Raw genomic sequence first — 27,269 nt, forward strand, 5'->3', positions numbered from 1 at the left:
CTGTGGGTTGTAAGTGAGAATAGTATGGCTTTCAGTCCATATGTGCAACCTGTGAAGGGGCTCCTGTTTGTGCTGCCAGATCACACTTTTTAAAGCTCCTGGGGCTGCGGGCACATTAATGGCATGGTTTTGCTCCAAGCAACTACCTGGTACACACATCCTCCATTGACTGTGGTTTGGAGAGCAAATGGGCCATCAACCTAGATAGTGTACCTCCTCAAAATCAATGCAAGTCAAACTCAATGCAAACTGAACTGCCAGACACCAGACTTAATCAAATGTGTTGTAGTCTACTTACATGAGGTATGTCTTCAGAGACCTAGCCATGTTAGTCTGGAATATCAGTATGCAAAAGGATCTTGTAGCACCTTTGAGACTGAGCAGAAGACGTAGCAGAAGCTTCTGTATACATGGTCTGCTTCCTTAGATCCATGAGATATGTCTATGAGGGAATCTTCTCTTAGGCCTGTTACAGACTGCCAAAATAAAGCTGCTTCAGGTCTCTTTGGAGGTGTGCTCTTTAAATGATGCATGGGTCCTAAGAGTCCGGAGGTTGCGCCAAAGCCACACTCCATTCCTAAGCACTGGAGGGCAGCTTTGGTGCAGCTTCCGGAGTCTTCGGATGCATGCATCATTTAAACAGCATACCTCCAAAGAGACCCGAAGCAGCTTTATTTTGGCAGTCTGTAACAGGCCTTAGATCATTTTTTTGTACCACTTTAACTTGCATAACTGTCTTTAAAAGAGATGTGACATTTAGACATCCTGCCAAGGGTCTCAATGAAGCCCCTGGTTCCACAATGTAACTTCCCTTCCCCACCCAAGCTTTGACCCCAAAATGGATAATTATAGGAATATAGGATACAGCCTTACACTGAATCAGACTATGGGTTCATCTGGTTTGATACTGTCAACTGTAACTGGCAGTGGCTTTCTAAGGTTTCAGGTAGGATTGCCCCACCACACCAGTCCTCTGTTGAGATCCCTGATATTTCACTGTGGCACTCCAGCTAAATGCAGGCATACATCAACTAACAAAGCCTCTGACAAAGAAGTTCCTTTTTACAAAGTCTTTTTGTCCAGTCTCCTCCTATCTCCTTGTCCTCTGTCAAGCTGGAGGATCAGCAATGAGAGGATGGTGAAAAGTGGCTGGTGAAACATAGACCTTCAGTGTCAGGTTGCAGTAGCATGTCTGCAGTAAACAATGAAATAAAGCTTGAGCTGGGAAAGAATGGGATTCTTCTCTAACTTGTCCTGCAGTCCCTGCCTACATCAGTCAAGGTAAATAGCAGCTGCCTCCAGAATGTCTTTGCATGTAGGAGCAGCAAAACAGAGAGAAAAGGGCAGGGCAGAGAAGCCTGCCTTACCATCTATGCCCAGTAAGTTATATATTTGGCCACCATATTGTAATCATTACAAAAAACATTTTAAAAAATAAAGGCGGGAGAAGGGGGAAGAATCATCCCTGGATGCATTTTGGAAGAATCATTCAAGTGGTCTCTAGAAGATGCAAAATGTTTTTGTTTACTTACGCAAGGCTTAAGAAGCTCTCCTGCAATGGAAGGTTTCTAGCATCTTCATGTTTTTTAAAGTCAGACATGGAATGTCTGAACATAGTTCTTGCAGTGCAGACATTTCCCTCTAAAAGCTAATTGCAATACTACATTCTGTGTTGGGAGCATACGTGAACTAAAAATAACAAAACAAGGAGGGATGTTTTTTCAGGTGACTGCTTTCTTTTCTGGGACTGACAAAAGCTCTTTAGAATATTTTATCATTTGTTTGTTTTGTTTTTAAAGAATCCTACAGTGCCTATCCTGAGGTGCTTTCAAAATGCAGTGAGTGTTTTATGAACCACGATGTTTACCTAGGCAATTTGCAAAACTGCACAGTTAGAGAAGACTAACAAACTTTTATTAAATTGCAGTGTAGCATCAAGATAGGTATGGCAATAAACTAACAACAATAAACTAACCTTGGCTTTACTTAGCTATTGTTTGCAACAACAACAAAAGAGAAACATCTGCTAATTTTATTAGCCCTTTCAGTTTGGTGCTTAATTAACCAGGGTAACTATCTGACTTCCATTTGTTCCCAATTATATTGTCATATCCCAGCTATCGTGCATTCGTTTTGTTGAATGGTAATTGATTTCAAGGCTCGATGGCCCTGCGCATTCTACAAGTTCATTCTAAGTTCAACAGCAATAACATCAGATTTCCATTGACTGAATTCACCAACCATTAGCTAATTGGTGACATTCTGGCAGCCTCTCCCTTTGCTCTGACAGTTCTCCCTCACACCATTATTTGCTGTGATTTTGTTTCCTGCTACGATTTTAGACCAATCTGAATCTAATCTATTTAACCTGAAATAAAAGGTTATTTTCTATCTATGAAGCTAAATAAGAAACCAAGACTTGGCCCCTGTGATTCTCAGAACAGCCGTTGTCAAAAAATGCAAGGGCATTGTGAAAGGTGACAAAAATTGATAAAAAATAATTTGGGGGCTTATTTTGGGAATTTTTTAGTAGAAAGGTTAGGAAAGAAGGAATGAATAGTATCAAGCGTATAATTCAGTCACTAGGTGGCACTGGATTTCATCATATCTGGGTGGAGTCAAGAGTTGCCCGGTGTTATGTTCTTGTTTGAGACAAGAAAAAAATTACCTACCTTCCTGAAAGTGAGCATCTTGAAAACCCATGTTAATTTGGCAGTTTGGGCAAACTCAGCAACTTAACCAACCATTAGTGCTTCAATCCCTTTCCATGTCTGAATGTATAATATTCTTCTGTTGCTTTCATATATCTAAGAAGTAATACATATTTACCATCCAATTTTTTTATCTCATGATACCCAGAAAAAGCATTTCTGGTGACACTGCAAAATCTACTTTTAAAATATTTTGAATTAACATATACATCTTAGAGCAGTAACCTTTTGCTTTCTTCTACGTCCACCATATATGAAGAAAGGGGCCCTTCTTACCTTGATAACCCTAGCATTGATTTGAAGCATTCTTAGGCTGCATCCACACTGCAGAAATAATCTGATTTGACACCACTTTCACTGCCATGGCTCAATGATATGGAATTCTGAGAATAGTAGTTTGTTGTGGCACTGCTTTGGTGCCACAACAAACTACAATTCCCAGAATTCCATAACATTTAGCCATGGCGTTGAAAGTGGTGTCAAACCGGATTATTTCTGCAGTGCAGATGCAGCCTTGGACATTTTCCTACAACTTACTTGGAGCTAGATGCCATCTGTATATCATCTTACATGTTTTCTTTTAAATTATTCACAAGGTAAATTTTGTGTGTTTAGTTCACATTTCCCCCCATATATCCATTTGAATATTATGCCAAAATTTTTGGACCCACCTTATCATATAATTTTTTCCAGGTTCATCTTCTGTCTCTAGTTTCAAAAGATATTTATAGACTTTTTAAATTGCATAATTGCCATTCTCACATAATTCTAAGTAGAACACATTTTCTCCAACCTCTATGGCTAAATCTCTCTTATCCTAATTAAATCTCTCCTCACGTTGCATATAAGCAAACCAATTAAGATCTTTGCCTTTCTTGAGAAGCATCTCTCTTGACTTCCACTCCCAAATGTCTTGTTCCAGATACAAAAGCTCATCATAAAATAACCATCTCTGATATATAACCTGTTCTTCCTGAAAAATGCTTCTTGTAGTGAAATAGCTAATATTATCTTAGGAAAAAGTCTCTGCTTATATTTATACCAAATTCACAGAAGAGGCTTACTAATACAATGATTTTTAAATTCATCATGTGCCTTAATTTTATAACCATGCCACCCAAATCTTAAGTCATGACCTTCAAGTTCCAAAAGTCTCTCATCTCTAAGCAAAATCCATTCCTTCAGCAACACAAAACAACTTTATAATTGGAAAGAGCAGTCAATTTATTTTCTTCTTCTGAAGTCATATTTTTAGTCAACAGTTTTGTTTTATCACAGTTCACCTTAAATCCAGAACATGCCCCAAATACCGTAGTCTTCATTGACTCCAGTGGATTTTGTATCGTCATCACAAGGTCATCCAGATAAGCCCTCAATTTATACTCTTCTTTTTTTACCTTCACTCCACAGATTCCATCAGCTTGTCTAACATCTCTAAGTAAAGTCCCCAACACCAAAATATAAAGCAAAGGTGAAAGGAAACATTCTTGTCTGGTTCCCTTTTATATCTCAATCGGTGTTCGGGTGTCGAATGAAAGTTTTATCATCAACAGGATTTCATATAAACATATCATTCAAATTTGTTCAGAATGGAAGTTGGAAGGACTGATTACTAATATGCTCTGACGTCTCTGTGTGTATTTCCATCATATCCTTGCGTGTATACACCACCTATAAAATTGTAGCACGTTGATACCATTTTAACTGCCATGTGTCTATCCTACATAATTCTGGGATTCATTGTTTGGTGAGGAATAGTTGCAATTCAGAAAGCTGTAGTTCAGGGAACAGAGGACTAGAGCTCTGTAGCACACAACGTGAAGTATCTCATCAAACTACAGATTGTAAGTTTGCCTAGGATGAAACCATGTCTGTCCGGGAATGCTGCCAACACACACTCATATGGCTGATAAGAGCCTGCTCAGCAAAAGGTAAACACGCCGAGCTGCCAAGAAGTTCCTCCAGCCAAACGAAGTCCAAAGAAAGTAAGCCACAAGCCAGTCCAAAGTTCAGGACTATAGAGAGCACTACTACCAGTCCAGTCCAAGGTCAAGAATTCCAGAGGGTTGGTCTGATCTGAGGTCAAGGATTCAAAGGCAGTCAAAGGTCTAGGAGGCAAGGAGTCAGATCCAGCAGCATTCACTTAATGAGAACCAATAGTCTCTGACAAGAGAGCTCAGTGACTGCCAGGTGTCTTATATATAGCTTCCTTATCACAGCTGCTGATTGCCTAATGAACATTTCTCAGCAAGCCTCTTGGAACGCCGAAGGCATGCCCTTTCTGGTCTCCTCTGGCTAAAGTTAGGAACCTCAGTGCTCTGCTGCTCTATGTCTCCCAAGTCTGGCACTTCTACTGAGGCAAGGCTGGGCTGCTGAGCCCCAGGTTCCACTGGAGGAGATCCCACAGAGCTAGGGTCTGACTGAGCCAAATCCACTAGGGCTGGGAGAGCAGAGCCCCAGTGGGACCTGGCAGGGCAGAACTGGGGCCTGGCAAAGCCTGAGGTTCCTCCTGCACCTGAGGAGCCAAGTCCTACTCCTCATCCTCCTCGTCCTCATCATGGCTGGCCATGACAATGACAATTGAAATGGTATCAAACTGCTGTAACTGTGAACTGTGGATATACCTCTGTACAGATGTCATTTTAAGAGCAAAGGCTTCTGGTGGCTTCCATGTCAGTAGGATGGAGGATCCACTCCAGTTTAAAATCCAGACATTAAATAAACCCCCCATTCCATTTAATCCTATCCCCCAAATAGCTTCAACATGTTGGATTGTGTCCTCACAACAGAATAAGACCCTAGAATGCATTTATTTTCTTTCAGACATGGAAACCAAGAATCAACTCATGTTGAAAGAGGTTCCCTTTGTCCTATCCATCTGTCATAAACATATAAACACACACACACACACACCCCTTTGGTTTTTTTTAAAATGTATCTCACTTCTGCTAGTTTTGTCATATTCAGTTTGTGAGTGTGCATTTAAAGAACATATAGGTCTAATTCACACTAATCATATTTATGGATTGAGGTATTGTTATCTATCAAGTATTTGAACACCATTACTCTCCTATTAATATGATTTTTGGGGGGGAAATTGGCTTAGACTCTCAAATTATTTGTTCTTTTCCAGACCTCAAAAAGCAAGCATGGAAGGATGGGAAATGGATTGCATTCAGAATTATAAAAAATCAGATATATTTAAGTGGGAAATGATCTTTAAAATTATGGTACTATCTACAGGATGTAGTTAAAAATTGCTCTTGGAAAGTTTCCTTCTTCAGCTTGTTTTCTTTGCTTCTGTTTCTTTTGGAAGGTGGCCTTCAGTAAATATTGCAACTCAAGAGATATTATGGACCTTTTCTGCATTGCAACTGGTTTACCAAGGTAAAAATTCTTTTCTCATGTAATTCTAATCTTCGTTTATGCTAAGGATGTTATGTTTCCAAAGTAATCCCAGCTCAACCATCTAAACCCACTGTATGATCTTGGGCAAGTCACACTTTCTCAGTCTAAGAGGAAGGCAAAGGCAAATCCCCTCTGAATAACTCTTGTCAAGAAAACTCTGTGATAGAATTGTCTTAGGGTTTCCATAAGTAGAAGATGACTTGAAGGCACACAACATTATCACACTATATTGTTATAGTGTTATTATTCCATTTAACTGCTATGACTGCCTCCTGTGGGATTTTGGGGTTTGTAGTTTAGTGAGGCCTAAGAGCTCTCCTGATGAGAAATCTAAATGTAAATACCTAAACTACAAATCCCAGGATTCCACAGGAGGCAGCCACAGCAGTTAAAATGGAAGAACAGCACTATAACAGTGTAGTGTGACAATGTCCATAAATGCATACTAAGTATATACTTAGTAAATGTCTGCAATATAATGGGTGTCACAACACATGAAAAGCTTGCAGAGTTTGCCACTACTTAATGCTGCATCTGCACTGACGAATTAATGCAGTTTGACACCATTTCACTGCCTTGGCTCAATGCTATGGAATCCTGGGGTTTGTAGTTTGTTGGGGCACTAGAGCTCTCTGACAGAGAAAGCTGAATATCTCACAAAACTACAGATCCAAGGATTCCATAGCATTGAACCGTGGCAGGTAAAGCAGTACCAAACTGTATTATTACTGCAGTGAAGATGCAGTGCAAGTCTATTGGTTCTCAGATATCTCTGAATTCTGTCAACAATGTGTACAAAAGCAGAAGAATTCATCCCATTAATACCAGTGGCATTGATTTCAGGTTGAGAGGCTCATGGGAAAATGAAATGGCATGTGTATGTATCCTGTTCGTTGGGCAGGTTAGGTTGACTGTTTGGCTCTAGTCGCTGTAGTACTCTAGTGCAGAAGCCTTATTAATTTTAGCAGAATATTCATTGGTAGAATACTTCAAATGTTGAATCAGTGAGCTGCATATGAGTCATACTTAACCTTCAGGATTTGTTTATCAACATTATGTAAAACGTTAATAAATGACTTAAGAGGTTCATAAGTGTCTACTAACTTTGCAACAGAATCATCTTGATAACTGGATTAGTATCATGTGTCTAATGTCTCTTAGATATGCTGTTCACCTTTACAAGATGCAATGATCTCATGGAAACCCTTTTCAAAACTGCATTCATACTGAAAAGTATGCCCCATTAAAAAAAAAGCCTTCTGCAATTCTAATCAAGTCAGTGTGTTTTGCTGCTGTTAAAGACATGTCTGATTTCTATCCATAAATATAGGTCAAACATTGTCACCAGTCTGTGCTTGCACTCTGCTGACAAAGAAGTTTTATTTAACAGTGTAAGCCATCCACAAAGTGCATAAAGAAACCTACTTTTCTTAGAAATATCACAAATTCAATCAATTGTTGTTAAATTTTTTGATTGAGAGGAGCAAGATTTAACCTTCCTGGCAACTACTGCACATTGACCTAGAAAACAGCTCCACCTGGTTAGATGTGTGTTTTCTGATTGTAGAAAATACTTATTATATGCTCAGAAACACTGTTTGACAGAAAACCTGATAGAACAAGGGAAATATTAATAATGCTGTTATTCCCTGAGCTGAAATGATATAGTTCTATTGTTATAGGTTTGAAAAGGACCTAGTTTTTATATGATCTTTACCTAGCACCTTATAGATATCCTGCCTTTCTCTCAGTGCAGGACCCAAGGCATCAAGTATTACATCTGAAATAGGAACCAACACTCGCCTGCAATGCAATGCACATACAACTGCCATTTTGCAAAATACATCCATAATGAGGAATAGTTTAGGGGGGAAATGCTAAGAATAAAGCTTGGAAAGTTACCTTTAGAAAGCTAGTTAGAATTATTTAAAAAGACCCCAAAAGTAGTGAATTATCACAATGGTAACAATTATAAAGGAATTTGGTCATTACCCGTTTCTTAATAGGAGATCTCATAAATTGTTGCTTATGATTAATTAAAACAAATAACTGAACGCTACAAGCCACTGGACTGGGACAGATAAAATACTTTCCTGGCAATCATCCTACTGTTACCTAAACACCCACATCTGAGCATGAGATACACTACAAGATACGTATGAACTGTGTGATATTCCTCTGCCACTATAAAAGTAATAAACAGTTGCAGTTACACTTCTGGCAAGTTACAGTCATAATACAACTTTATTCTACTTTCAATAATGTGGGAAATAAATAAATTACTGATTAATAAATGAATAAATGAATGAAATTATGTCATTTATCACTAGTTACTTCTCATTTCTGTCTTGAGGAAATGTATCCTTTCTTAATCGGCAGATGCTAAAGCCAATAATACTAAAGCCATTGCATTAATATCAGCCTTGATGTTACTGCTATTTTGCAAGATCCAGCCACACACAAATTTGTACATGTGAACAGCCGATAGAGAGACAATGAACCACTTTGCAAACATGCACAAAAGAAAAGAATACAACATTCGTAAAGAGTTATCTACCTGGCCAGTGATTGAGGTGAACTAGTAATACCCTGGAACCAGATTGAAGCCTAGGGTTGGTAACTGACTATTGGTAATGCATTCATTCTAACTCTTTACAACTGAATGTGATGGCACAGAGCAGTTCTGCATATTGTTACACTTGGGCAGTTTTCAAAGAGAACACGACAAATTCCTGAAAGCAATGTCTTCTCATTGGCCACTGAAGCAGCTGACTGTTGGATACAGAAAGACAGATTTATTTCATAGATATTACTTTCACATATAAGGGGATGAGTGCTCAGTACTAGCATGTCACCATAACCAGATTCCAACATTTCATTTTTGTCAGGATCAAGAAATGTGTCAGATTAATATTTCTTCCTTCCTTTAGCCTTTGCCTGAAATGTTTTAAGCGTCTTTTAGCAGCATTCATCTGAGCATTCCCAATCTTAAGAATATATGTCATTTTCCACTTTCCCCTCCCATGTTCAACTTCAGTTTGATTTGTAAAAAAACCCCCAAATACCCAACTTTAGGCCTTGCCATGAAGTTTATGAGGAAGCACCAAGAGACTTCTATCATAGCTTGATGCAGTTAAATAAATAGAGCTTTAAACTTTTTCTTCCAGGAATACAACCATTTCACTCTTCACAGCTGATGACTGCATGGTATCTATTGATCCTACCATGCCAGCAAACTCAGAAAGGCAAGTATATTTTCTTATAACTAAGGAAAAGCCCAGAGAAATATTTGTGAATACTCAGTAGATGTATTTTTATTTTTTTCTCACACATGAGATTTATTTGGCATGCCTGGCATAAGAGAACATGCAGTGGGAGTCAGCAAAGTTCCTCATACTTTTGCAATTCTAAGGATCCTTTTAAATTTTAAAAATCACATATTATTAGATCATGTGTATTCATGTGTGAGAAAAAAAAGTGCTGCAAGAATTGGTTCGTAAAGGGGAGAGTATTTTTCCATCCCACTCTGCTGCTTCCTCTGGAACTTGAGAGCTGTTGATATTTCATAAGTTTCTTTAGACCTTTACTTGAAGAAATAAAGCAAATTATTATGCATGCTGCCATTTTTGGAAAAGCGTATTCATTCATGAGTAGTCTAAGGTTTTCCTTTTCCAAAAGTTTTTTTTCAACTTTCTCTTATGTTCTATCCTGCTCCTGTGTCCACCCCACCCACCCTCTCAGAGGTGTATCCTGAAAGCTATAATTTTCTTCCCTACCCTTTGTTCTAGGATGTGTCTACATTGTAGAAAGGATACCATTTGACAACCGCTGCATCTCCATCCTATGGAATCCTAGGATTTTTACTTTTACACGCCCTTTTGCTTTCTCTGCCAAAGAGTGATGGTGCCTCACAAAACTACAAATTCCAAGATTCTGTGGGATGGTGCTGGGGCATCCTACAGAACTGCATTATTTCCACTGTGCAGATGCACCTCTAATTAGGGATGCCATATCCCACCTGTAGGCGGGACAATCCCTCTTTGGGCGGTGCCGACCCGGTCCCGGTCTGGTTTGGCGCCAAAACCAGGACACCACCACCCGCGGCCACCTCCGCCCCCACGCGCACCATTTTATGCTGGTGACATCAGTTGAAAATACACATTCTCATTCTTTATCCCTTTTTTGGCTGTAGGACTCCATACAGAATAATACCAGTGGCTACAGAAAAACGAACAGGTAAGGGATTTTCTACATGATTAAAACACTCCTCTCATTCAATTCAAATAGAATGTGATCCCTCCACATGAAATTCAGAGGAATATGGGCCTCAAACTCCACAGAAACAGGAATTGTGGTTTTTACCAGGGTATCCACAAGGGTCATTATCGAACATGTGGTCATCCATCTGAATTCACATGACTGCCCATTTTCAGCAGAAGGAGGGAGAATAGATGCAAATTTGTGCAGGAAAGTGAAGGCAATTAAGTGCTGATGTGAATGTGAGAAAATCTACATTAATTCACCTAATACACTTACATGTAGACTAGCTCACAACATTCTTTTAGAATCAGAAGTGATTTGGGCACATTTCTTGCATTGGTAAATCTGGGGCTATTTCACATTACACAAATATAGCACTATGATTCCACTTAAATTGCCATGGCTGCATCCTCTTGAATTCTAGGATTTGTAGTTTGGGGAGGCATTAGTGCTGTCTGGCTGAGAATTCTAAATGCCCTTCCCTATACTACAAATCCTAGGATTCCACAGAATGGAATTTATTTGAATGGGCCATTGAATAATGTTTCACCTAGAGGTAAATCCAGAATAAATTAGGTGCTGTTAAATCAATAGATTGTGAAAATTTTCTGCAAATTTTACACTCAAATGATTGTCATGAGGTTGACATGCTCTTTACACATCATGTTTATGTCACGGGAGCTACATTTTCTATTTATTTATTTTTATTCCAGTTTTCCATAGCTTGAATTTACACAAGTCAATATATACAAATTAACATAGTTAAATCTAGCTGACAAAAATTTATATATATGATTCTTCATATTTCATAGCCACATATCTTTCTCAATGTCTAACGTTCTTTCCCAGAGCATTAATACCAGAGACCATTCATTTTTCCATTCATTTACAGATCTATTGTTTAACAACTTTGTTAATCTATCCATTTCTTTCATTTCTTGCAACTTGCAAATCCATTCTTCCATCAGTAGAGGTTTATTGCTTTTCCAATTTTGTGCAATGATTAATCTTGCCGCCGTCACTAAGTATATCAAGACTCTCCAATGTTTCTTTACAATTCCTGTGTCTAATTTGGGTAGCATGTTTAATAGGTAAAATTCTGGTATCATTTTAAGCTTACACTCAAACATCTTTTGTATTTCTACATGTATTTTGCACCAAAATTTATTGACCTTTCTACAAGTCCACTACATGTGGAATAGCGAACCCTCACTCTTCTTACATTTCCAGCACTTTACTTTCTGTGTTTTGTAGATCTTTTTGATTTTAACAGGGGTGAGATACCATCTATTCTGTATTTTTACCTGATTTTCTTTCAAAGCTTGAGAAGCTGTGAATTTGCTAGTTCTTCTCCATGAACTTTGCCATTCCTCATAGTCAATTGAATGTCTTATGTCCTGAGCCCAATGAACCATATTTTCTTTAATTATCTCCTTTTCTAAAGCTCTTTTCAACAGCACCTTGTAAAACTTAGATATTTCCTTTTTATCTTGATTCCACCAAATTATATCTAGTTCATTTACTACCGTTTCGATACCTTTTTTTTACATCCTCCTTAAATTTCAGTTTAATCTGAGTATACTCAAACCAATTTAGTTTGTAGTTCTCTTCATTTATTTCCTTCCACTCTTTCAGTCTCAATTTCCCTTTCTTTTCTATTTTTATTAGATCTCTATAAGTCAGCCATTTCTGTTCTTTATTCCATTTCATACCAAAAGCTTCTTGGACTGATGTCCACAAAGGTAATTTATTATTATAGAACCATTTATACATCTTATCCCATGTTAATAGGAGTGATTTTCTTATAGAGTGGTTTGAAAAGTCTTTTGCTTTCGATTTTACTTGGTCTTTATAAAAGAGATGAGCATGCCACCCCTTTTCCAAATCTGCCCCCTCTAGACTCAGTAGATCAATGTTATCTAGTTTTACCCATTCTTTTATCCAGGTTAATTTGCTGGCCCACATATATAATTTTAAATCGGGCATTGCGCATCCCCCTCTTTCCTTACTATCCTTTAGCACCTCCCACTTTATCCTTGATTTCCCTCCCTTCCAAACAAACTTTCTCAACTCCTTTTCCCATTGTTTTATTACACATGCCTTAGTTATAATTGGAAGGTTGATAAAAAGAAACAAAAACTTAGGAAGGATGGCCATTTTAATGAAGGCAATTCTGCCTAAGATGGATAAATTTAGCTTGTTCCCCTTTAATAAATCATTCCGTATTTCCTTCCATTTTACTTTGTAATTATTCTCAAATAATCTTAAATTATTATTTGTTAACCATATGCCCAAACATTTCACCTTCCTTACTATCTTACATCCTATCTTTTTTGATATTTTTTCTTCCTCTACCTTGCTTAAGTTCTTGGCTAAGATGTTTGTTTTTGTCTTTATTAATCTTTAAACCCGCAAATTTATCAAATTCCTTTAAATCATGCATTAAATGTTCAACTCCTTTTGTGGGATTTTCCACTATCGCCACCATATCATCCGCGAAGGCTAGAATTTTCCTCTCTTTACCCTTTGTTCTAACCCCTTTGATTTTATCATTATTCCTGATGTTATTCATTAAAATCTCTACTGTATTGATAAAGAGCAATGGGGAGAAAGGACACCCCTGTCTTGTCCCCTTGCTTATTCTAAATTTCTCCGATTTGAAGCCATTTATTCTTATTCTGGCGCTTTGAGAACTATAGATTCGTTCGATATATCCCAGACATCTAGCTCCTATGTTCATTCTTTTTAAAACATCAATCATAAACTTCCATCTTATATTATCGAATGCCTTCTCGGCGTCGATAAATATCAGTGCTAATTTCTTATTTCTGTTCTTATTATAAAACTCTAGAGTGTTCAATATTGTTCTTATGTTGTCTTTGGCCTGACGCTTTGGAAGAAAGCTGCTTTGTTCTTCTTTAATTATTTGATTCAAGATAGGTTTAAGTCTCTCTGCTAATATAGATGAGAAGATTTTGTAATCCACGTTTAAGAGAGATATTGGTCTATAATTTTGAACTGAAAGATTATCTTTACCTTCTTTTGGAATCATGATAATAGTGGCTTCTTCCCATGATGCTGGTATTTTTTGAACTGCTATTATGTTGAACAATTTCTGCAGTGGTTTTGCTAATTCTTCTCTAAAAGACATATAAAACTTGGCTGTGAACCCATCAGGTCCTGGAGCCTTTGCCTCTTTTAATTTCTTGATTGCCTGCATGATCTCTTCCTTACTTATAGGGTTGCTTAATAGTTCTCTTTGATCTTTGGAAATTTCCCCTATGTCACTTTTATCTAAAAAGGACTCCAGACCTTTTGCTAATTCCCCAGGCAGTTCCTCCTTCTTATAAAGATCTCGGTAACATTCCACAAAAGCTTTAGTTATAACCTCTTGTTTGTTACCGTCCCTCTGTAATTGATTTCTTCTATTATAGTTGTTTTTTTGCCACTCTTTAATTTTTTAGCTAACATTTTACTTATCTTATTTGCATATTCAAATTGTATTTGCTTTGATTTCCTCATCTCTAGTGCTATTTCCTCTGCTATATCTGTTTGCATCTCTTTCTGTAGCATCTTCATTTTATTAGTTAATTTTTTATTTTGTGGATGCACCATTAGCTCTTCTTCAGGTTTTTTCAATTCAGCTTGTAGCTTATTAGCTTTTAATTGCTTAGCTTTCCTTATTTCACTAGCTCTTTGTATTAATAAGCCCCTGAATACTGCCTTACTGGCGTCCCAGATCGTTTGTATTGGCATGTCATTCTTATCATTTTCCTCGAAAAAAAATTAATTTCCTGTCTCATTTTTTGAACAAAAGTTTCATCGTTTAAGATGTTCTCATTTAATCTCCATTTGGGCCTCTGTGATTGCGTTATTTGTATGTAAAGTTCGATGAGATTATGATCTGATAGGGATCTGGGTCCGATCTCCATCTTGACTACATTTGTAAACAGATCTCTAGAAACCATAAACATATCTATCCTGGAGTATGATAAGTGACAGTCAGAAAAGAAAGTAAAACCTTTTTTGTCTCCGTATAGCTTTGGCCAAACATCAACCAATTCTTGATCTTCTATTAATTCTTTAGCACTTTTAGGAAGCTTACCTTGATTAAGCCCAATAGTTTTCCCAGACTTCCTATCTCTACTTGGCTTGCTGACACCATTAAAATCGCCAGCAATGATCACATTATTTTTATTAAGTTTGAACAGTTCCTTATTCAATATTTGAAAAAAGTTTGATTTCCTCTCCGTGGGAACATAAATGTTCACTATATACAGTTTCTTCCCCTCGATTGACACTTCTGTTATTACCAGTCTTCCCTCTAGATCCTTATATATTAATTTTGACTCATATTTCTTATCTACATATGTTGCTACCCCTCTTTTAGATTTCTTATGACATGAACAATATAGATTCCCTAATCTTGTGTCCATTAACATTCCATCTTCTTTTTCTCTAATTTTTGTTTCCTGAATGCACACAATATCAAAGTGATTTTTGCTCAAAACATATAGTAGTTGCCTTCTTTTTTTGCTCTGATTTAACCCCTTCACATTCCATGAACCTAATTTTATAACCATGATGACTGATAAAAGAGCAAGGTCGAAAGAAAAGGATACAACAAAAGTTAAAACACACACACACACACAAAAAAAAAACTGGACTTCAACTAGAAATTTAACCCAAAATTTTCCTGTTTTATCACTTTGCCTGCTCACCTTTTCCTTCTGTTGTTGAGATTTCCTTTAAAAATTCCTTTGCTTTGTCTACAGTATTGATCATGTATCTCTTCTGTTTATAGGTAACTATTATACCTTCTAATTTATCCCATTTATATTTGATATATTTTTCCTGAAGTAGATTTGTCAGAAATTTATAGCCTTGTCTTTTCTTTAGAGTCTGGGTCGGCAAATCTTTGTAAATCTCTATTATATTTTCATCTATAACATTTTTTTCTTTAAAGTTCTGTTGAATTATTTCTTCTCTAATCCTTGAGTTTGTGAATCGAATTAAGATATCTCTTGGCATGTTCCTTTCTTTAGCTATCCTAGAGTTTATTCTAAAGATTCTTTCTATCTGCGAGTCAAGATATTCTTCCGCCACATCCATATATTTCACTAGACTCGCTACCACCTTTTCCAAAAGTCTCTCTTCTGGATCTTCTAACACATTTCTCAATTTCAGACATTTTTCTCTGTACTTGTTTTCCTGCACAAGAATTGTTTGTTCAATTTGTTTTAGTCTCGTCTCTAGGGTTACGATCAACATTTCCAGGTCATTAGCCTTTGTAGATATTTCCCTCGTCTCTGATTTAACCTCTTCTACCTCTCTATTAATTTTCTCAATTTTTCCACTAAGTACTTCAATTTCCTTATGTAAATCCTTTTGGCTTTCTGGTTTCCCTTAGCTCCTCCCTTATACCATTCAGTTCTCCCTTTATTTCCTTACTAAAAGATTGTTTAAATTCTCTTAGTTCCTGTAAGATTGTAGCACTAATCTGGTTTTGAGCCTCTGTTGACTCTGATTCATCGCTTAGTGGGCTATCCATTCTTTGCAATCTAGGATTATTTTTTTTTCCTAGGCATGCTCTCTCTGGTAATTAATAACTCATGAACTTTTACTGTGACACCGAGAAAGAAACTTAACACAATTTCAAAAGAAAAACTTCACCAAACTAGAGTGGTGACAAATTCCTAAGTAGGAATGCCCTAGCACCGTCGGGCTGTTCTCGAATTTGCCTTGATTCTACCTCTCTTTATATAATACAAATTAATTGGAGGTCAGGTCCCTTGACCTCTGGCAGACTCTACTGAAACCCCCCCCACCAGACCCCACTAACACGCGTGGGTCATGTCTTCCAGATCCGAAGGATCTAGGAAAAAAAACAACAACAGTGCTATGCGTGGTGTAGGGTTGACAAGCAGCCCTATACCTTGTCGCTCCAGTTCGGTTGGCTGAAATAACTAACAGCGCAAGTTATAAGTGGCAGCCTGGCGCAGTTACACTTTTCCCCTTTTTAACAAAAGGCCTCCAAGGAAAACCCCCCTAGTAGCCTTTTGATGCAGAAAGAAGAGTACGTTTTAGGTCTGGGGACCACCTCGGTCCCAGCTGTTCCGGCTCCTCCCCCTCTGCCGCCGTGCCGCCTCCAAGCACCACTGCCGCGGTGAGTTGGTGGGCGTTGGGGGCTTTGTAGCCCCAGCTGTTCCTGCTCCTCCCCCTCTTCCGCCGCGCCGCCTCCAAGCGCCGCTGCCGCGGTGAGTTGGTGGCCGTTGGGGGTTTTGTAGCCCCAGCTGTTCCTGCTCCTCCCCCTCTGCTGCTGCCGCCGCCACAGGAGCTACATTTTCATAGGTTTATTCCACAATATTGATATAAAGTTTAAAGTCCTATTGTGGTGCAATTGCTCGTGAATTGGCTGCCAGAGTTTAAACAGATGGCTTGAATAAAATGACTTCAACAACACTGATGCCAGTTAGTTACGCTTCACACTCTTCTTGACCTTAAAGAAGAAGAATTTGTATTCATGTCCCATTGAAATAAATGATCACAGTTAAGATCAAGCCTAGTAAAACTTACTCTGGATCTGTGGCCTTACGGATTGTATCCAATTTTGTGCTTCCACCAATAGGGACAGTGATGCCTAATGGTTCTCTATTTAGTGAGGTGATTAATTTACTCTGGGCCTCAGTATAAACTTTAAGGGAACAACCCAAGGTACAAAAGTACTCAAGTAGAAAAAAAATCAAATTTAGGTAGCAAAACACATATGCAAAATTGCTTGTGGCAGACATGTACCATATTTAAATAGCTGAGTGTTCCATATAATAATCACAGAAATGCTCCTGACCCTTTTACCATGGGCCAATCTCTGTCTTATTGCATCAAAATGTCCTATATGGTTTCCTAGCATGAAATATTAATAAATCCTTTGGGGTTCCTAACTGGAACATTTTTTTACAAATTAAGTCGGGAGGAACCTCTAGTATATTGAAGAAAGAATTATGTTCTATTAAGGGGGAAAGTGGGCAGTAAAGAAACCGTACAGTGAAAGCAAGGGCTTGCTAACAAGTTACTGGAATGACATGTGAAAATTGTGAGGATAGTTAAGAAAAACTATGTTTTTCATAGTCCCAATCCAGAGAAAGTTAGCTGCATTTATGTTTCATTGAAATCAATGGAACTGGGTTGCTCTGAATCACAAGCACAACTAGCTCTTTTTGGATCAGGATCATTATATTTTACTTTTATATCTTCAGTCTATCAATTTTTTTAGACTGTAAGGCTGAAGTTTTTACATTCAAGAGAAAACTGATACGTTGAGGATTTCATCTGAGAAGGAAAAAGAGGCCTATTCTCACAGGATTCATAATTTAATCACTAAAGTTCCTAAGAAGGAAAACAGATGGAACAGGAGAAAACAAAAGGGTTAGCGTTTCACAGACAGTTCTCATTTCAGAGGCAGTTAAATGGCAGCTGTGCTTTCTGCCCAACTAACAAAATGCAAGAGGAGAAGACTAATAAGGTCAGATGCCAATGGAGGCAACTGTGATGCAGAAAATCAATTGTGGAATGATTTTTTTTTAAATTGAATAGCAACACTAACAAGAGGGAAAACCAGTGGCCTGTGAGAGTGTGTGGTTGCACTGTAACTCCCCTTATATCTGATCATTAGTCATGCTGGCTGGGCCTACTGTTGGAGTTCCACAACAACTGGAAGACCACAGGTACCCCACCCTGCTCCATGATAATGCATTGGCACATTATTGTTTATTTTTATTTAGCATTTGGCCTTGTTAGCTTGAGTTTTTTCCCCCCTATTATTCTTTGCTTTCTCATTTCTGTACGGCTGATAATGGCCTCTTTCACATCATAGAGTTTTAACACTTGGATACCACTTTAACCATGACAGCCAGCATGGTGTCATGATTTGAGCACTGGACTACAACTCTGGAGATCAGGGCTGGGTTCTTCACTTGGCAATGGAAATTCAAATGGTTGACTTTGGGCAAGTCACACACTATCAACCCCATGATAAGTTTGCCTTACAGTCACCATAAACTGGAAATGACTTGAAGGCACACAACAACAACAAACCACTTTAACTGCCATGGCTGCAATCCTGGGATCCATAGATTGGTGAGACACTAGAACTCTCCAGCTGAGAAGTTTAAACACCCCAAGAAATAACATATCCTTGACTTCTTTTGGATACAGCCATGGCAGATAAAAAGGTAATTGCATAATGTGAATGTCTAGGCAGGAGTAAAGATGTGAAAGGCTAGCAGCAGCAACAATAGCATAGCCACATCATACCCAGGGCCTGTGAAAGTTACTTTTTGGGGCACTGTTCCCAGAACCTCCCTCCCCCAACACCATGGACACTGGCAAAACATCCCCAGAGAGATTGCAAAGGGCAAGTGAAGTGTGCTGCTCCATCTCCTCACCCTTGTCACAATTTGCACATTTCGAGGAGGCTGTAGCAAAAGGAAAGGAAAGCAGCAGCGGAGGCAGGGAACTTTAAGAGTCAATAGTGAAACTCCTGCAAGTGTGTGGAACACAGCAGTTGTTGAGCAATGGGAACCGTTGGAGCCAACCCTGATGGTTTTTAAAAAATCCTTAAGAAGCAGCACCAAGCAAAGAAACCAGCTCTGAAGAGTGAAAACAGTGGAGGAGGAAGCAGTGAACTTCTATTCTCTAATGGAATTTGGGGTAACAGATTAAAGACATCAAGGCATGGGTTGCTGCTCTTCTGCAGAGCATTGGCTTATGGGAATAACTTGCCAATTCACTGCACCATGTCTGCATCCTACCTGGAAGCATTGTGTAACATCAGCTACCCAGTGTCAAGCCTGTGTCTTTCTGGCTAGCATGTAAAGTTATAAAGTGACTGACAGAAAACAGACACTACAGCAAGTGATCTCCAGGGAAATGACTAGGGAATGTTGGATGAGCATAGACTTATACAGCTACTGGTAGGCAGCTTATGTGAGACATGCAGAAAACATGGATCCTGGACTAGATGTGCCAATTTATTGTGCTGATTATAAGCAGGATTACAAAGAAATCTCACAGAGTTGGTTTAATAATTCAAGCAGTTACCAGAACTAAATTGCTCAATTACATCAAGACATAACACCTTTCTGCTAGGTTTTTAGGACCAATTGTCTCTCCGCAAGAAAAGTTTTTCTTTATTTCCCTTTTCTATGATGTGAGCTTTTTTTGCAACTATGCCAGGGAAAGTGTGGAGGCAATCAAAATACCTTCATTGACTTCTCTGCTTCTTGGTCTTTTGAAGTACTGCTCTGCATTTCAATCTGAAACAAGTGAACCAGCCATAAGAAGTTATAAAAATGAAAAACCAGGAGGTAAGAGAAGTGCTTAGTGGCAGGGATGGAGGCCCCAATTCTTGTGCCTAGCGCTTTTCTACAACATTTAATCTGTTGTTGCATTTGAATTAGTAGGCTTGTATCTATAAAAAAGATTATCTTTTGGTGATGTTACCCAATAAGGTCACTATCACCACATTTAGAAGCTGAATTTATCCAGAGATAAATACTCAGCCATGTTATAAATCAAGCATTGTTTGCCCAAGAAAACAAGGTTCAATAGGTGCACAAGCCAACCAGCCAAGCCACTGGGGAAGGAGTAGATTTTGAAATACAGGTTGTAATTATGACACCCTTTGGTTTCTGTGAGTTTTGGACTTCAGTTACCAGAATCCCTCACTGTGAACCATGTTACCTAGTGTTTCTGTGAACTGAAGTCTAAAGCAGCTGGTGGACCAAAAATTGAGAACCACTGCTCAATCACAAACTCTCTCTGAAACAACTCCAAAATGCAGACAGCTGTGTTGATCTATCTCTGGGGCTGTGCAGACCGCCCCTTTTACAGCTAGAGCAGTGCCACGGCAGCCACATGCCATGGACCCAATCTGGCCTTTGCAGGGCACAAAAAAGACCCACAAAAGTGGCTCCTTTTTCCACCCTGCAAAGGGCATGATAGCCATAGCATTGCAGCTTTACGTGTGGACACAGCACCAGAGGTGCGCCATGACACCATGCACCATGTGGTGTGGTGTGCGGCATCACACCACTCTGGGGGCAAAGCCAGGGTGTCATATGTACGCCATGCCTCAACTTCCCCCCCGCCAGGCTGGCCTTTCCCACTGGTGTGCACAGCCCGTCTGTCTGTCTGTCTGTCTGTCTGTACGTTAATCTCCACGTCTTTTGTAAAGCTAATCGATCTTGCTCACTTCAGACAAAGTTGTCCCATATTTTCCGTTACACCAGGGATAGGTAATAAGAGTTCATTGTTGGTAGGAAACTTCATTTCCTTTTGAACTAATCTGGGACATATATCTAAACTGAAGGAATAGTAGAGTGCAGGATAGTAAAATGCAATATCATTTGTTGTTATGTGTCTTCAAGTTGCTTCAGATTTATGGCAACCTTGGCAAGATTTGTTCAGAGGGAGTTTGCCTTCAGAGCACAATAAATCAGTGCAATAAATTGGCACATTCTCAGAGGCTGAGAAAATGTGACTTGCCCAAGGTCACTCAGTGGGTTTTCATGGACAAGCAGAGATTAAAACTGTTCCCCAGAGCTCAAACCACTACATATGCTGGCTCTCCACATCACACTGACTTTGCTAATAAAAAGTCCTGGATCAGCCCCAGGAGCCCTGGCTCCACTACATGCTGACCATGTTCTTTAGAGTTAGGCCCTTAATCTTAATAAACTCCATGTAGATCACCGAGTATCAGTGAGCTCCAACACCAGCCAAATCCAGCTGCTCTGTAAATGCAGTTGCATACATTTGCCAACGCCTTTCCCTTAATCTTGATGAAACTACTCTCACTGATTACTGTGAAATGTGTGTCCAGACCACCCAGCTGCAAAACCTTTTGTTTGTAATTAATGCTTCTTTTTGAGTTATTCCCTTGGATTTTTTTCTTGGAAATAATTTATGCTGTTGCTGCCTCACTTTCTTGTTCCCATTATTCGGGGGGGGGGGGGGGGTGTTCCATATTGTTTTTTTTAAAAATATGCTTTTGTTTATTAATAATTGCATGATTGGAGGCTGGGATCTGCAATTCCCAGGACAGCACAGTAATATATGCACTGCTGTGCTCTCAGCACATATTTGAAGCTGAGAAAGACCTCCTAGGAAACAGATGTGTTGTTCCCCAGAATTCCCCATGGAAGTTTATAAAGACAGAGCAGATTCTAGATCAAGTCCCAGCGAGTGTACCCAAGAACTACTTGGGATGGACTCAAAGGAATCTTGTTGTGTACATTCCAGTTCTCTCAGTGATGAGAGGTTCTGAGTGTTTCAGTGCTCACACAAATTTGTATTCTTTTACAAGGAGGCCATAGAATCATAGAACTCAGAGAGACCACAAAGTCCATCCAGTCCAACCCTCCTGCCATGCAGGAACTCACAAGCAATGCACCCCTGACAGATGGCCATCCAGCCTCTGTTATGGTAAGTGGTGTCGCTGAGCCAGGGCACCCACAAAGTCAAAACACAGGGACTTTTGGATTATCAGGGATTATAGTGTTATCTGCTCACCACACAAGCTTCACTGTTCACTCTGATTTAGTTCAAATAGTAGTAGGATGAATTTTCCCAACACATATATATTGTTGCAAGCTCTGCCTGCTGTAATGCAAAGTATTTTGGAATGGCTTGGGCTTGACTGGAAAATGAAGATCCCTTCGCTTTTTTAAAAGCCTACTCTTAGGAAAGATAAAAGCTGCTAGAATTTGTTCCTTTCAATATGCATTAATGTAGCTGCCAGCAGTTTGAGCTTTTCCTTAAGACCATGTCTATGGGAATGGTCACCATGAGTGCCTACATTTCTAAAGTTACTACCAGACTACAGCTTGTGTTTTATTTACAAATATCCAGGCTGAATGTTGCATAGTGTTTCACAGCTTAAACAGCCCAACAGGAGCACTCAAATCTTCAAGAACCTCATCTTCACTTTCTGGCCTGGTTCTCCCTCTAAGTCTCAACCTCCAAAATGATTGTTGTTGTTAACTGCTATCAAGTCACTGTTTTTGTTAATTGCTGTCAAGTTGACTTCAACCTATGGTGGTCCTCCAAGTCATACCTTAACATTTCAGGATCTTGTCTAGGGTTGCTCGTCCAAGTCCTAGCCTTTTGATTTCTTGACTTCAGTCTCCATTTTGATTAATGACTGAGCCAAAGTTTGGAAAAATCCTGAACTGTTTCAGTGTCTTCATCATCTGTTTTAAAGTTAAATAAATCATCTGTGGTCATTATTTTTATTTCCTTAATGTTCAGCTGCAGACTTTCCCACTCTCTTCCTTGACTTTCTTCAGTAATCATTATAAGTCTTTGCTATTTTCTGCCAGCAGTCTCTGTTGTGAACAATGGAAATTATCACACGAAGGAGGCATTACTGTAAACATTGCTGTTTGCAGATAGGACAAGAATAGGATAAGAGGGCAGGAGTGTGATAATCTTCCCCCCAACTGTGCAATTTAATGATGATTTAATGAAGGGAGGAGGACACTTGCCTCCCGTGTGATAAAGTCCAATGTTTGATTCAAGATATGGAAACTTTTTACTATTTCTAGTTGGTCATCATCTAGAATGAATTCAATAATTCAATGGAGACATGAACAATCTAAGATATGCAGATGACACCATACTATTAGAGAAAACATCATAGACTTGGAACAATTACTAAGGAAAGTTAAAGAAGAAAGCGCAAAAGCAGGCTTACTGCTGAACATTAAAAAAACCCCAAAAATAATGACCACAGAGGATTTCCATAAATTCAGCCTAGATAACAAGCAAATTGTAATAGCTAAAGGTTTTCCATATCTTGGATCAAACATTGATCAGAATGGAGATTGGAGACAAGAAATCAGAAGAAGACTAGGAATGGGAAGAACAGCTATAAAAGAATTAGACAAGATCCTAAAGTGTAAAGATATACAGCTGAACACAACAGTCAGAATTGTCCAAGCGATTGTATTCTCAATTACCATGTACAACATGAGAGCTGGACAGTGAAGAAAGCAGATGTGAAGGGGGGGGAATTAATTCATTTGAGATGTGGTGCTGGAGAAGAGTGCTAAGGATACTGTGGATGGTCAAAAGACAAACAAATGGGTCCTAGAACAAATTAAGCCTGAATTGTCCCTGGAAGCAAAGATGACAAAACTGAGCCTATCCTACTTTAGCCACATCATGAGAAGGCATGACTCATTAGAAAAGACAATAATGCTAGCAAAGGTAGAAGATGGTAGAAAGAGAGGAAGACTGTACCCCAGATGGCTAGATGCAATCAGGGAGGCCATGAGCCTGAAACTGTAGGATAAGAGAATATGGGGTCTTGGAGATGTCTCGTTCACAGGATAGCCATGAGTCAAGGTCGACTTGAAGGCAGTTAACAGCAAGGAATGAATTCATGTACAGTGGTACCTCGGGATATGAAATACCCAGGTTACTAATTTTTCGGGATACGAATAAATCCCATAGGGATTTATTGTTTCGGGTTACGAAAGTTTTTTCGGGTTACGAAAAAACTCCGGCGCTGTTTTAAATGGAGCCGCGGCAGAGCCGCGGCTTTTTTCCCCATTAGCGCCTATGGCAATTCGGCTTACGAAGGTTTTTCGGGTTACGAAATTAGCCGCGGAACGAATTAATTTCGTAACCCGAGGCACCACTGTAGTTCCATTAAGATTATGTCTAGCAACCCTACCAGTTCAATTACTTTGTCATATCCCAGTCTTCCAGTCAGAAATCAGACAGCTGGAAAATACACCAAAAGAACATCCAGACCAACCCCAGTCCCAGGAGGAGGAGGAGGAAGAGGATTATTGCATAGCGGGACCCATTGTGTCTGTATCATTTTGCCATCCCAGTGGCTTTTTGGAGACATATTTTATAGGTTATACCTCTGCAGTCATATATCTTTATATTATATGGAGATATCCTGCACTGTGTATGGAACTTGCTGCAGCATGTATTTATTAAGAGGAAAGAATGCTGGCACCATATGGCCTCTTGAGAAGAAGCTGAAAGAATCTGCTTGGCTCCCCCATTGCAGGTGTTGTATCTACAACATGAGCCTCTGTTGAATGTCATACATTCTTTTGGGAAGAACCCCCATTGATGTCTTACTAGACATCTTGCTGAGAGCCCTACATGCAAAATAAAGTTTATCCACAGTGCAGCCTCAGGGAAACTCTGGAATGCACCCTGCAGCTGTAATCTACTGGTGCGTAGTTGCTGCATTTCACTCAAGAATGTTGAAGGAGGACAGTTCTCACCCACAAGTAAATGAACTTTGAACCTGCTCCCTCAGGTGCTTCAGGAAATATTATATTTCTCTATCCAGGAATATTTAAAGGAAGAAAATAGAAAACTGTGGCCTCCAAAAGGTAGCAGAATAAATTTTAGGTACATCATTCAAGTATGCATATGTAGGGATAAAGTTTTGACTGCAAGTCATATGTAATTCTTCAGTGGTTTTTTTTTTTTTTTCCTTTTTCTGGTCACAGTATTGCACTATGGCTCCATTCTGAAAAGGATATTTCTGCACTACATGCCATCTCTACATCAGGGATCACATAACAGCATCCCTTGTTGCCCTCCGGAGCAGTGCTTTGCACACTATCTTTGCTGGTCATAAATCTTTGCTGAACTCTAGGGTTGTATAAACATCCATCTTCCGTCTCACTGAGCTACAGATGGCAATGATACTGACTCCTAGGGCTACACTCTGGAAAATTACTGCTTGCTGTCAGAGGATTGTTCCACTAAATGAACTAACACAGAATGTTGCAAAGAACAGGCAGCCCTTCCATAAATATTTCCATTGTTATGGGGAGTGTGGGGGGAGGACCTGTGGTCCTCCCAGGCAGTATTTCTGCAATGTGTTGTATGCAGAACTACTTTCAAAAAGTATCTGGAAACTTCCATTGGTTCAGAATGAAACAAATGGCTTTCCAGGAATACACATCACCTCTTTTGCACTGCTTCATGGGCCTCTGGTTAAATTCCAGCCCCAGTAGAATCCTGATTTAAATATTCAAATGATACTTGCAAAGAGGGAGGATGGACATGAGCAAGATAGCTTCACCCCTCTTCTCCCATTCTCAGAATGATTATTCTCCTTTCACTCCTCTCCTGCTCCTGAAATCTTTCCACATGAGACAAAATCCTGATTTTTCAAGTTAATATGCAACTTCCATTGAGATCAAAAAGAGGCTCTCTTACTTGTTCCTGCAACTTCTGAGGTGTGATTGGCTCTTATGTAGAAGTGAGTCATCTCTGTAGCCACACTTGGGCTCTGGAAACTCATGCTTAGTGTGGTTCATTGCAAAATCTTTGTTTAACTGCAGGCATGAATGGATGCTAGGGTTTTTAAAAAACTTTACAAAGTAAAACAAAGCCAGGTTTTGTTGGTCTAGAATTACAGACTCCAATTTCCCCCCCTTTTTCTTGATTTACACTGTGCAAAAGTTATACAGTAGACCACTGGTATCCACTGAGGTTTGGTTCCAGGCCCCCCTGTGGATACCAAAATCTCTATAACTTTGTTGTCTACTGTCTTGTAGTCTTTTGCATCTCTCTGTGTGAGTGTGCATGCCAACACCTGTAGAAGTGAGAATATAGGAGAAATCGTATGTCATTTGGGGAGGTTTAAGGAGTAGCAGAAGGAGGACTTCTTCTTCACCTCAGGCAGCACAATATTTTGGGTAGTCCCTGGCAGTTGCAGAGGTCAGTACAGATTGGACCCAGATGTGTGTGTGTGTGTGTGCAGAATATTTTTGCATCTTTTAAAATTAATTTTAAAATATTTTACAAACAATTCCTACAAACTAAAACATAGCCACGTTTTGTCAGTCTAGAATTATAAACTGCAATATTTCCCCCTTTTTTGAATTTACAGATCAGATCTGTAAATACAGTGGTTATACAGTGGGCCCTTGGTATCCACTGAGGTTTAGTTCCACGACCCCCCGTGGATACCAAAATTCATGGATAGCATTAAATAGAATGCCATAGTAAAATGTTGTCCCTTATATTAAATGGCAAAATCAAGATTTGCCTTTTTGTAATTTATATTTTTTAAAATATTTTCAAGCCATGGTTGAATATGTAGATAAAGAGTTCACAGATACAAAGGACCAACTGTAATTAATTCAGTAGCACAAAGTCTGGTGCAAGGTAATGAGATGGCTTGCATTCATTCAATAACACTTCTGCATCTTCTGAGGCATTTTAACCTCATAAGGCTACCTCAGTGTCATGACATCCAGTCTGTGGGTGGCTATTGTGTGATGTGCTAGAGGAAAACAGTGATGTGTTCAGTTTATGCTACAATTCCACATACAATCCAAAATTTGGAGATTTTGTAGTATATGAAAAAAGCATTGGCCAAACTGGCTGAGGATTGTGGGAATTGTAGTCCCAAAATAACTTTTTCAAACTCTGCAATTGACTGAGCAATGTTAGAGGGCCCTTGAGAGCAAGACACCAGGAGACCAAATGACCCACATGTGCCAATACTTAGCTTGTTTGCTTATTTATTTGTCTGTTTGTTTAGGATAACAACAATAAGTGGAATGGGAAAGGGCACAGAAGGGAGAGGAAAGACTGTAGGTCTGGAGTTTTTTTGACAGTCAGTGTGACATAGTTGTGAGTGTTGGACTGCAACTCTGGAGATTGGGGTTTGATTTCCAGCTCAGCCCATGACCTTGGGCAAGTTACATGATCTTAGCCTCAGGGGAAGGCAATGGCAAACCTCCTCTGAACAAATCTTGGCAAGAAAATCTGGGTCGCCATAAATTAAAAACAACTTGAAGGCACAGGACAACAACAACTAGAGTTTTTAAAGGACTAATA

The 27,269-nt window shown here is 39.1% G+C and overlaps 1 protein-coding gene across 1 annotated transcript in view; it reads left to right on the forward strand.

The window, feature by feature from the left end:
* PDE9A (phosphodiesterase 9A) overlaps positions 1-27,269 on the forward strand; it is a 205,612-nt gene that overhangs the window by 9,980 nt on the left and 168,363 nt on the right. Inside the window, exons 2-4 of the mRNA XM_042459712.1 lie at positions 6,028-6,098; positions 9,287-9,364; positions 10,312-10,355. Coding sequence (XP_042315646.1) covers positions 6,028-6,098; positions 9,287-9,364; positions 10,312-10,355 — 193 coding nt within the window. The remainder of the gene's footprint in view (positions 1-6,027; positions 6,099-9,286; positions 9,365-10,311; positions 10,356-27,269) is intronic.

Source organism: Sceloporus undulatus, chromosome 3 (genome assembly GCF_019175285.1).
Source record: "Sceloporus undulatus isolate JIND9_A2432 ecotype Alabama chromosome 3, SceUnd_v1.1, whole genome shotgun sequence".
NCBI classification, from domain to species: domain Eukaryota; kingdom Metazoa; phylum Chordata; class Lepidosauria; order Squamata; family Phrynosomatidae; genus Sceloporus; species Sceloporus undulatus.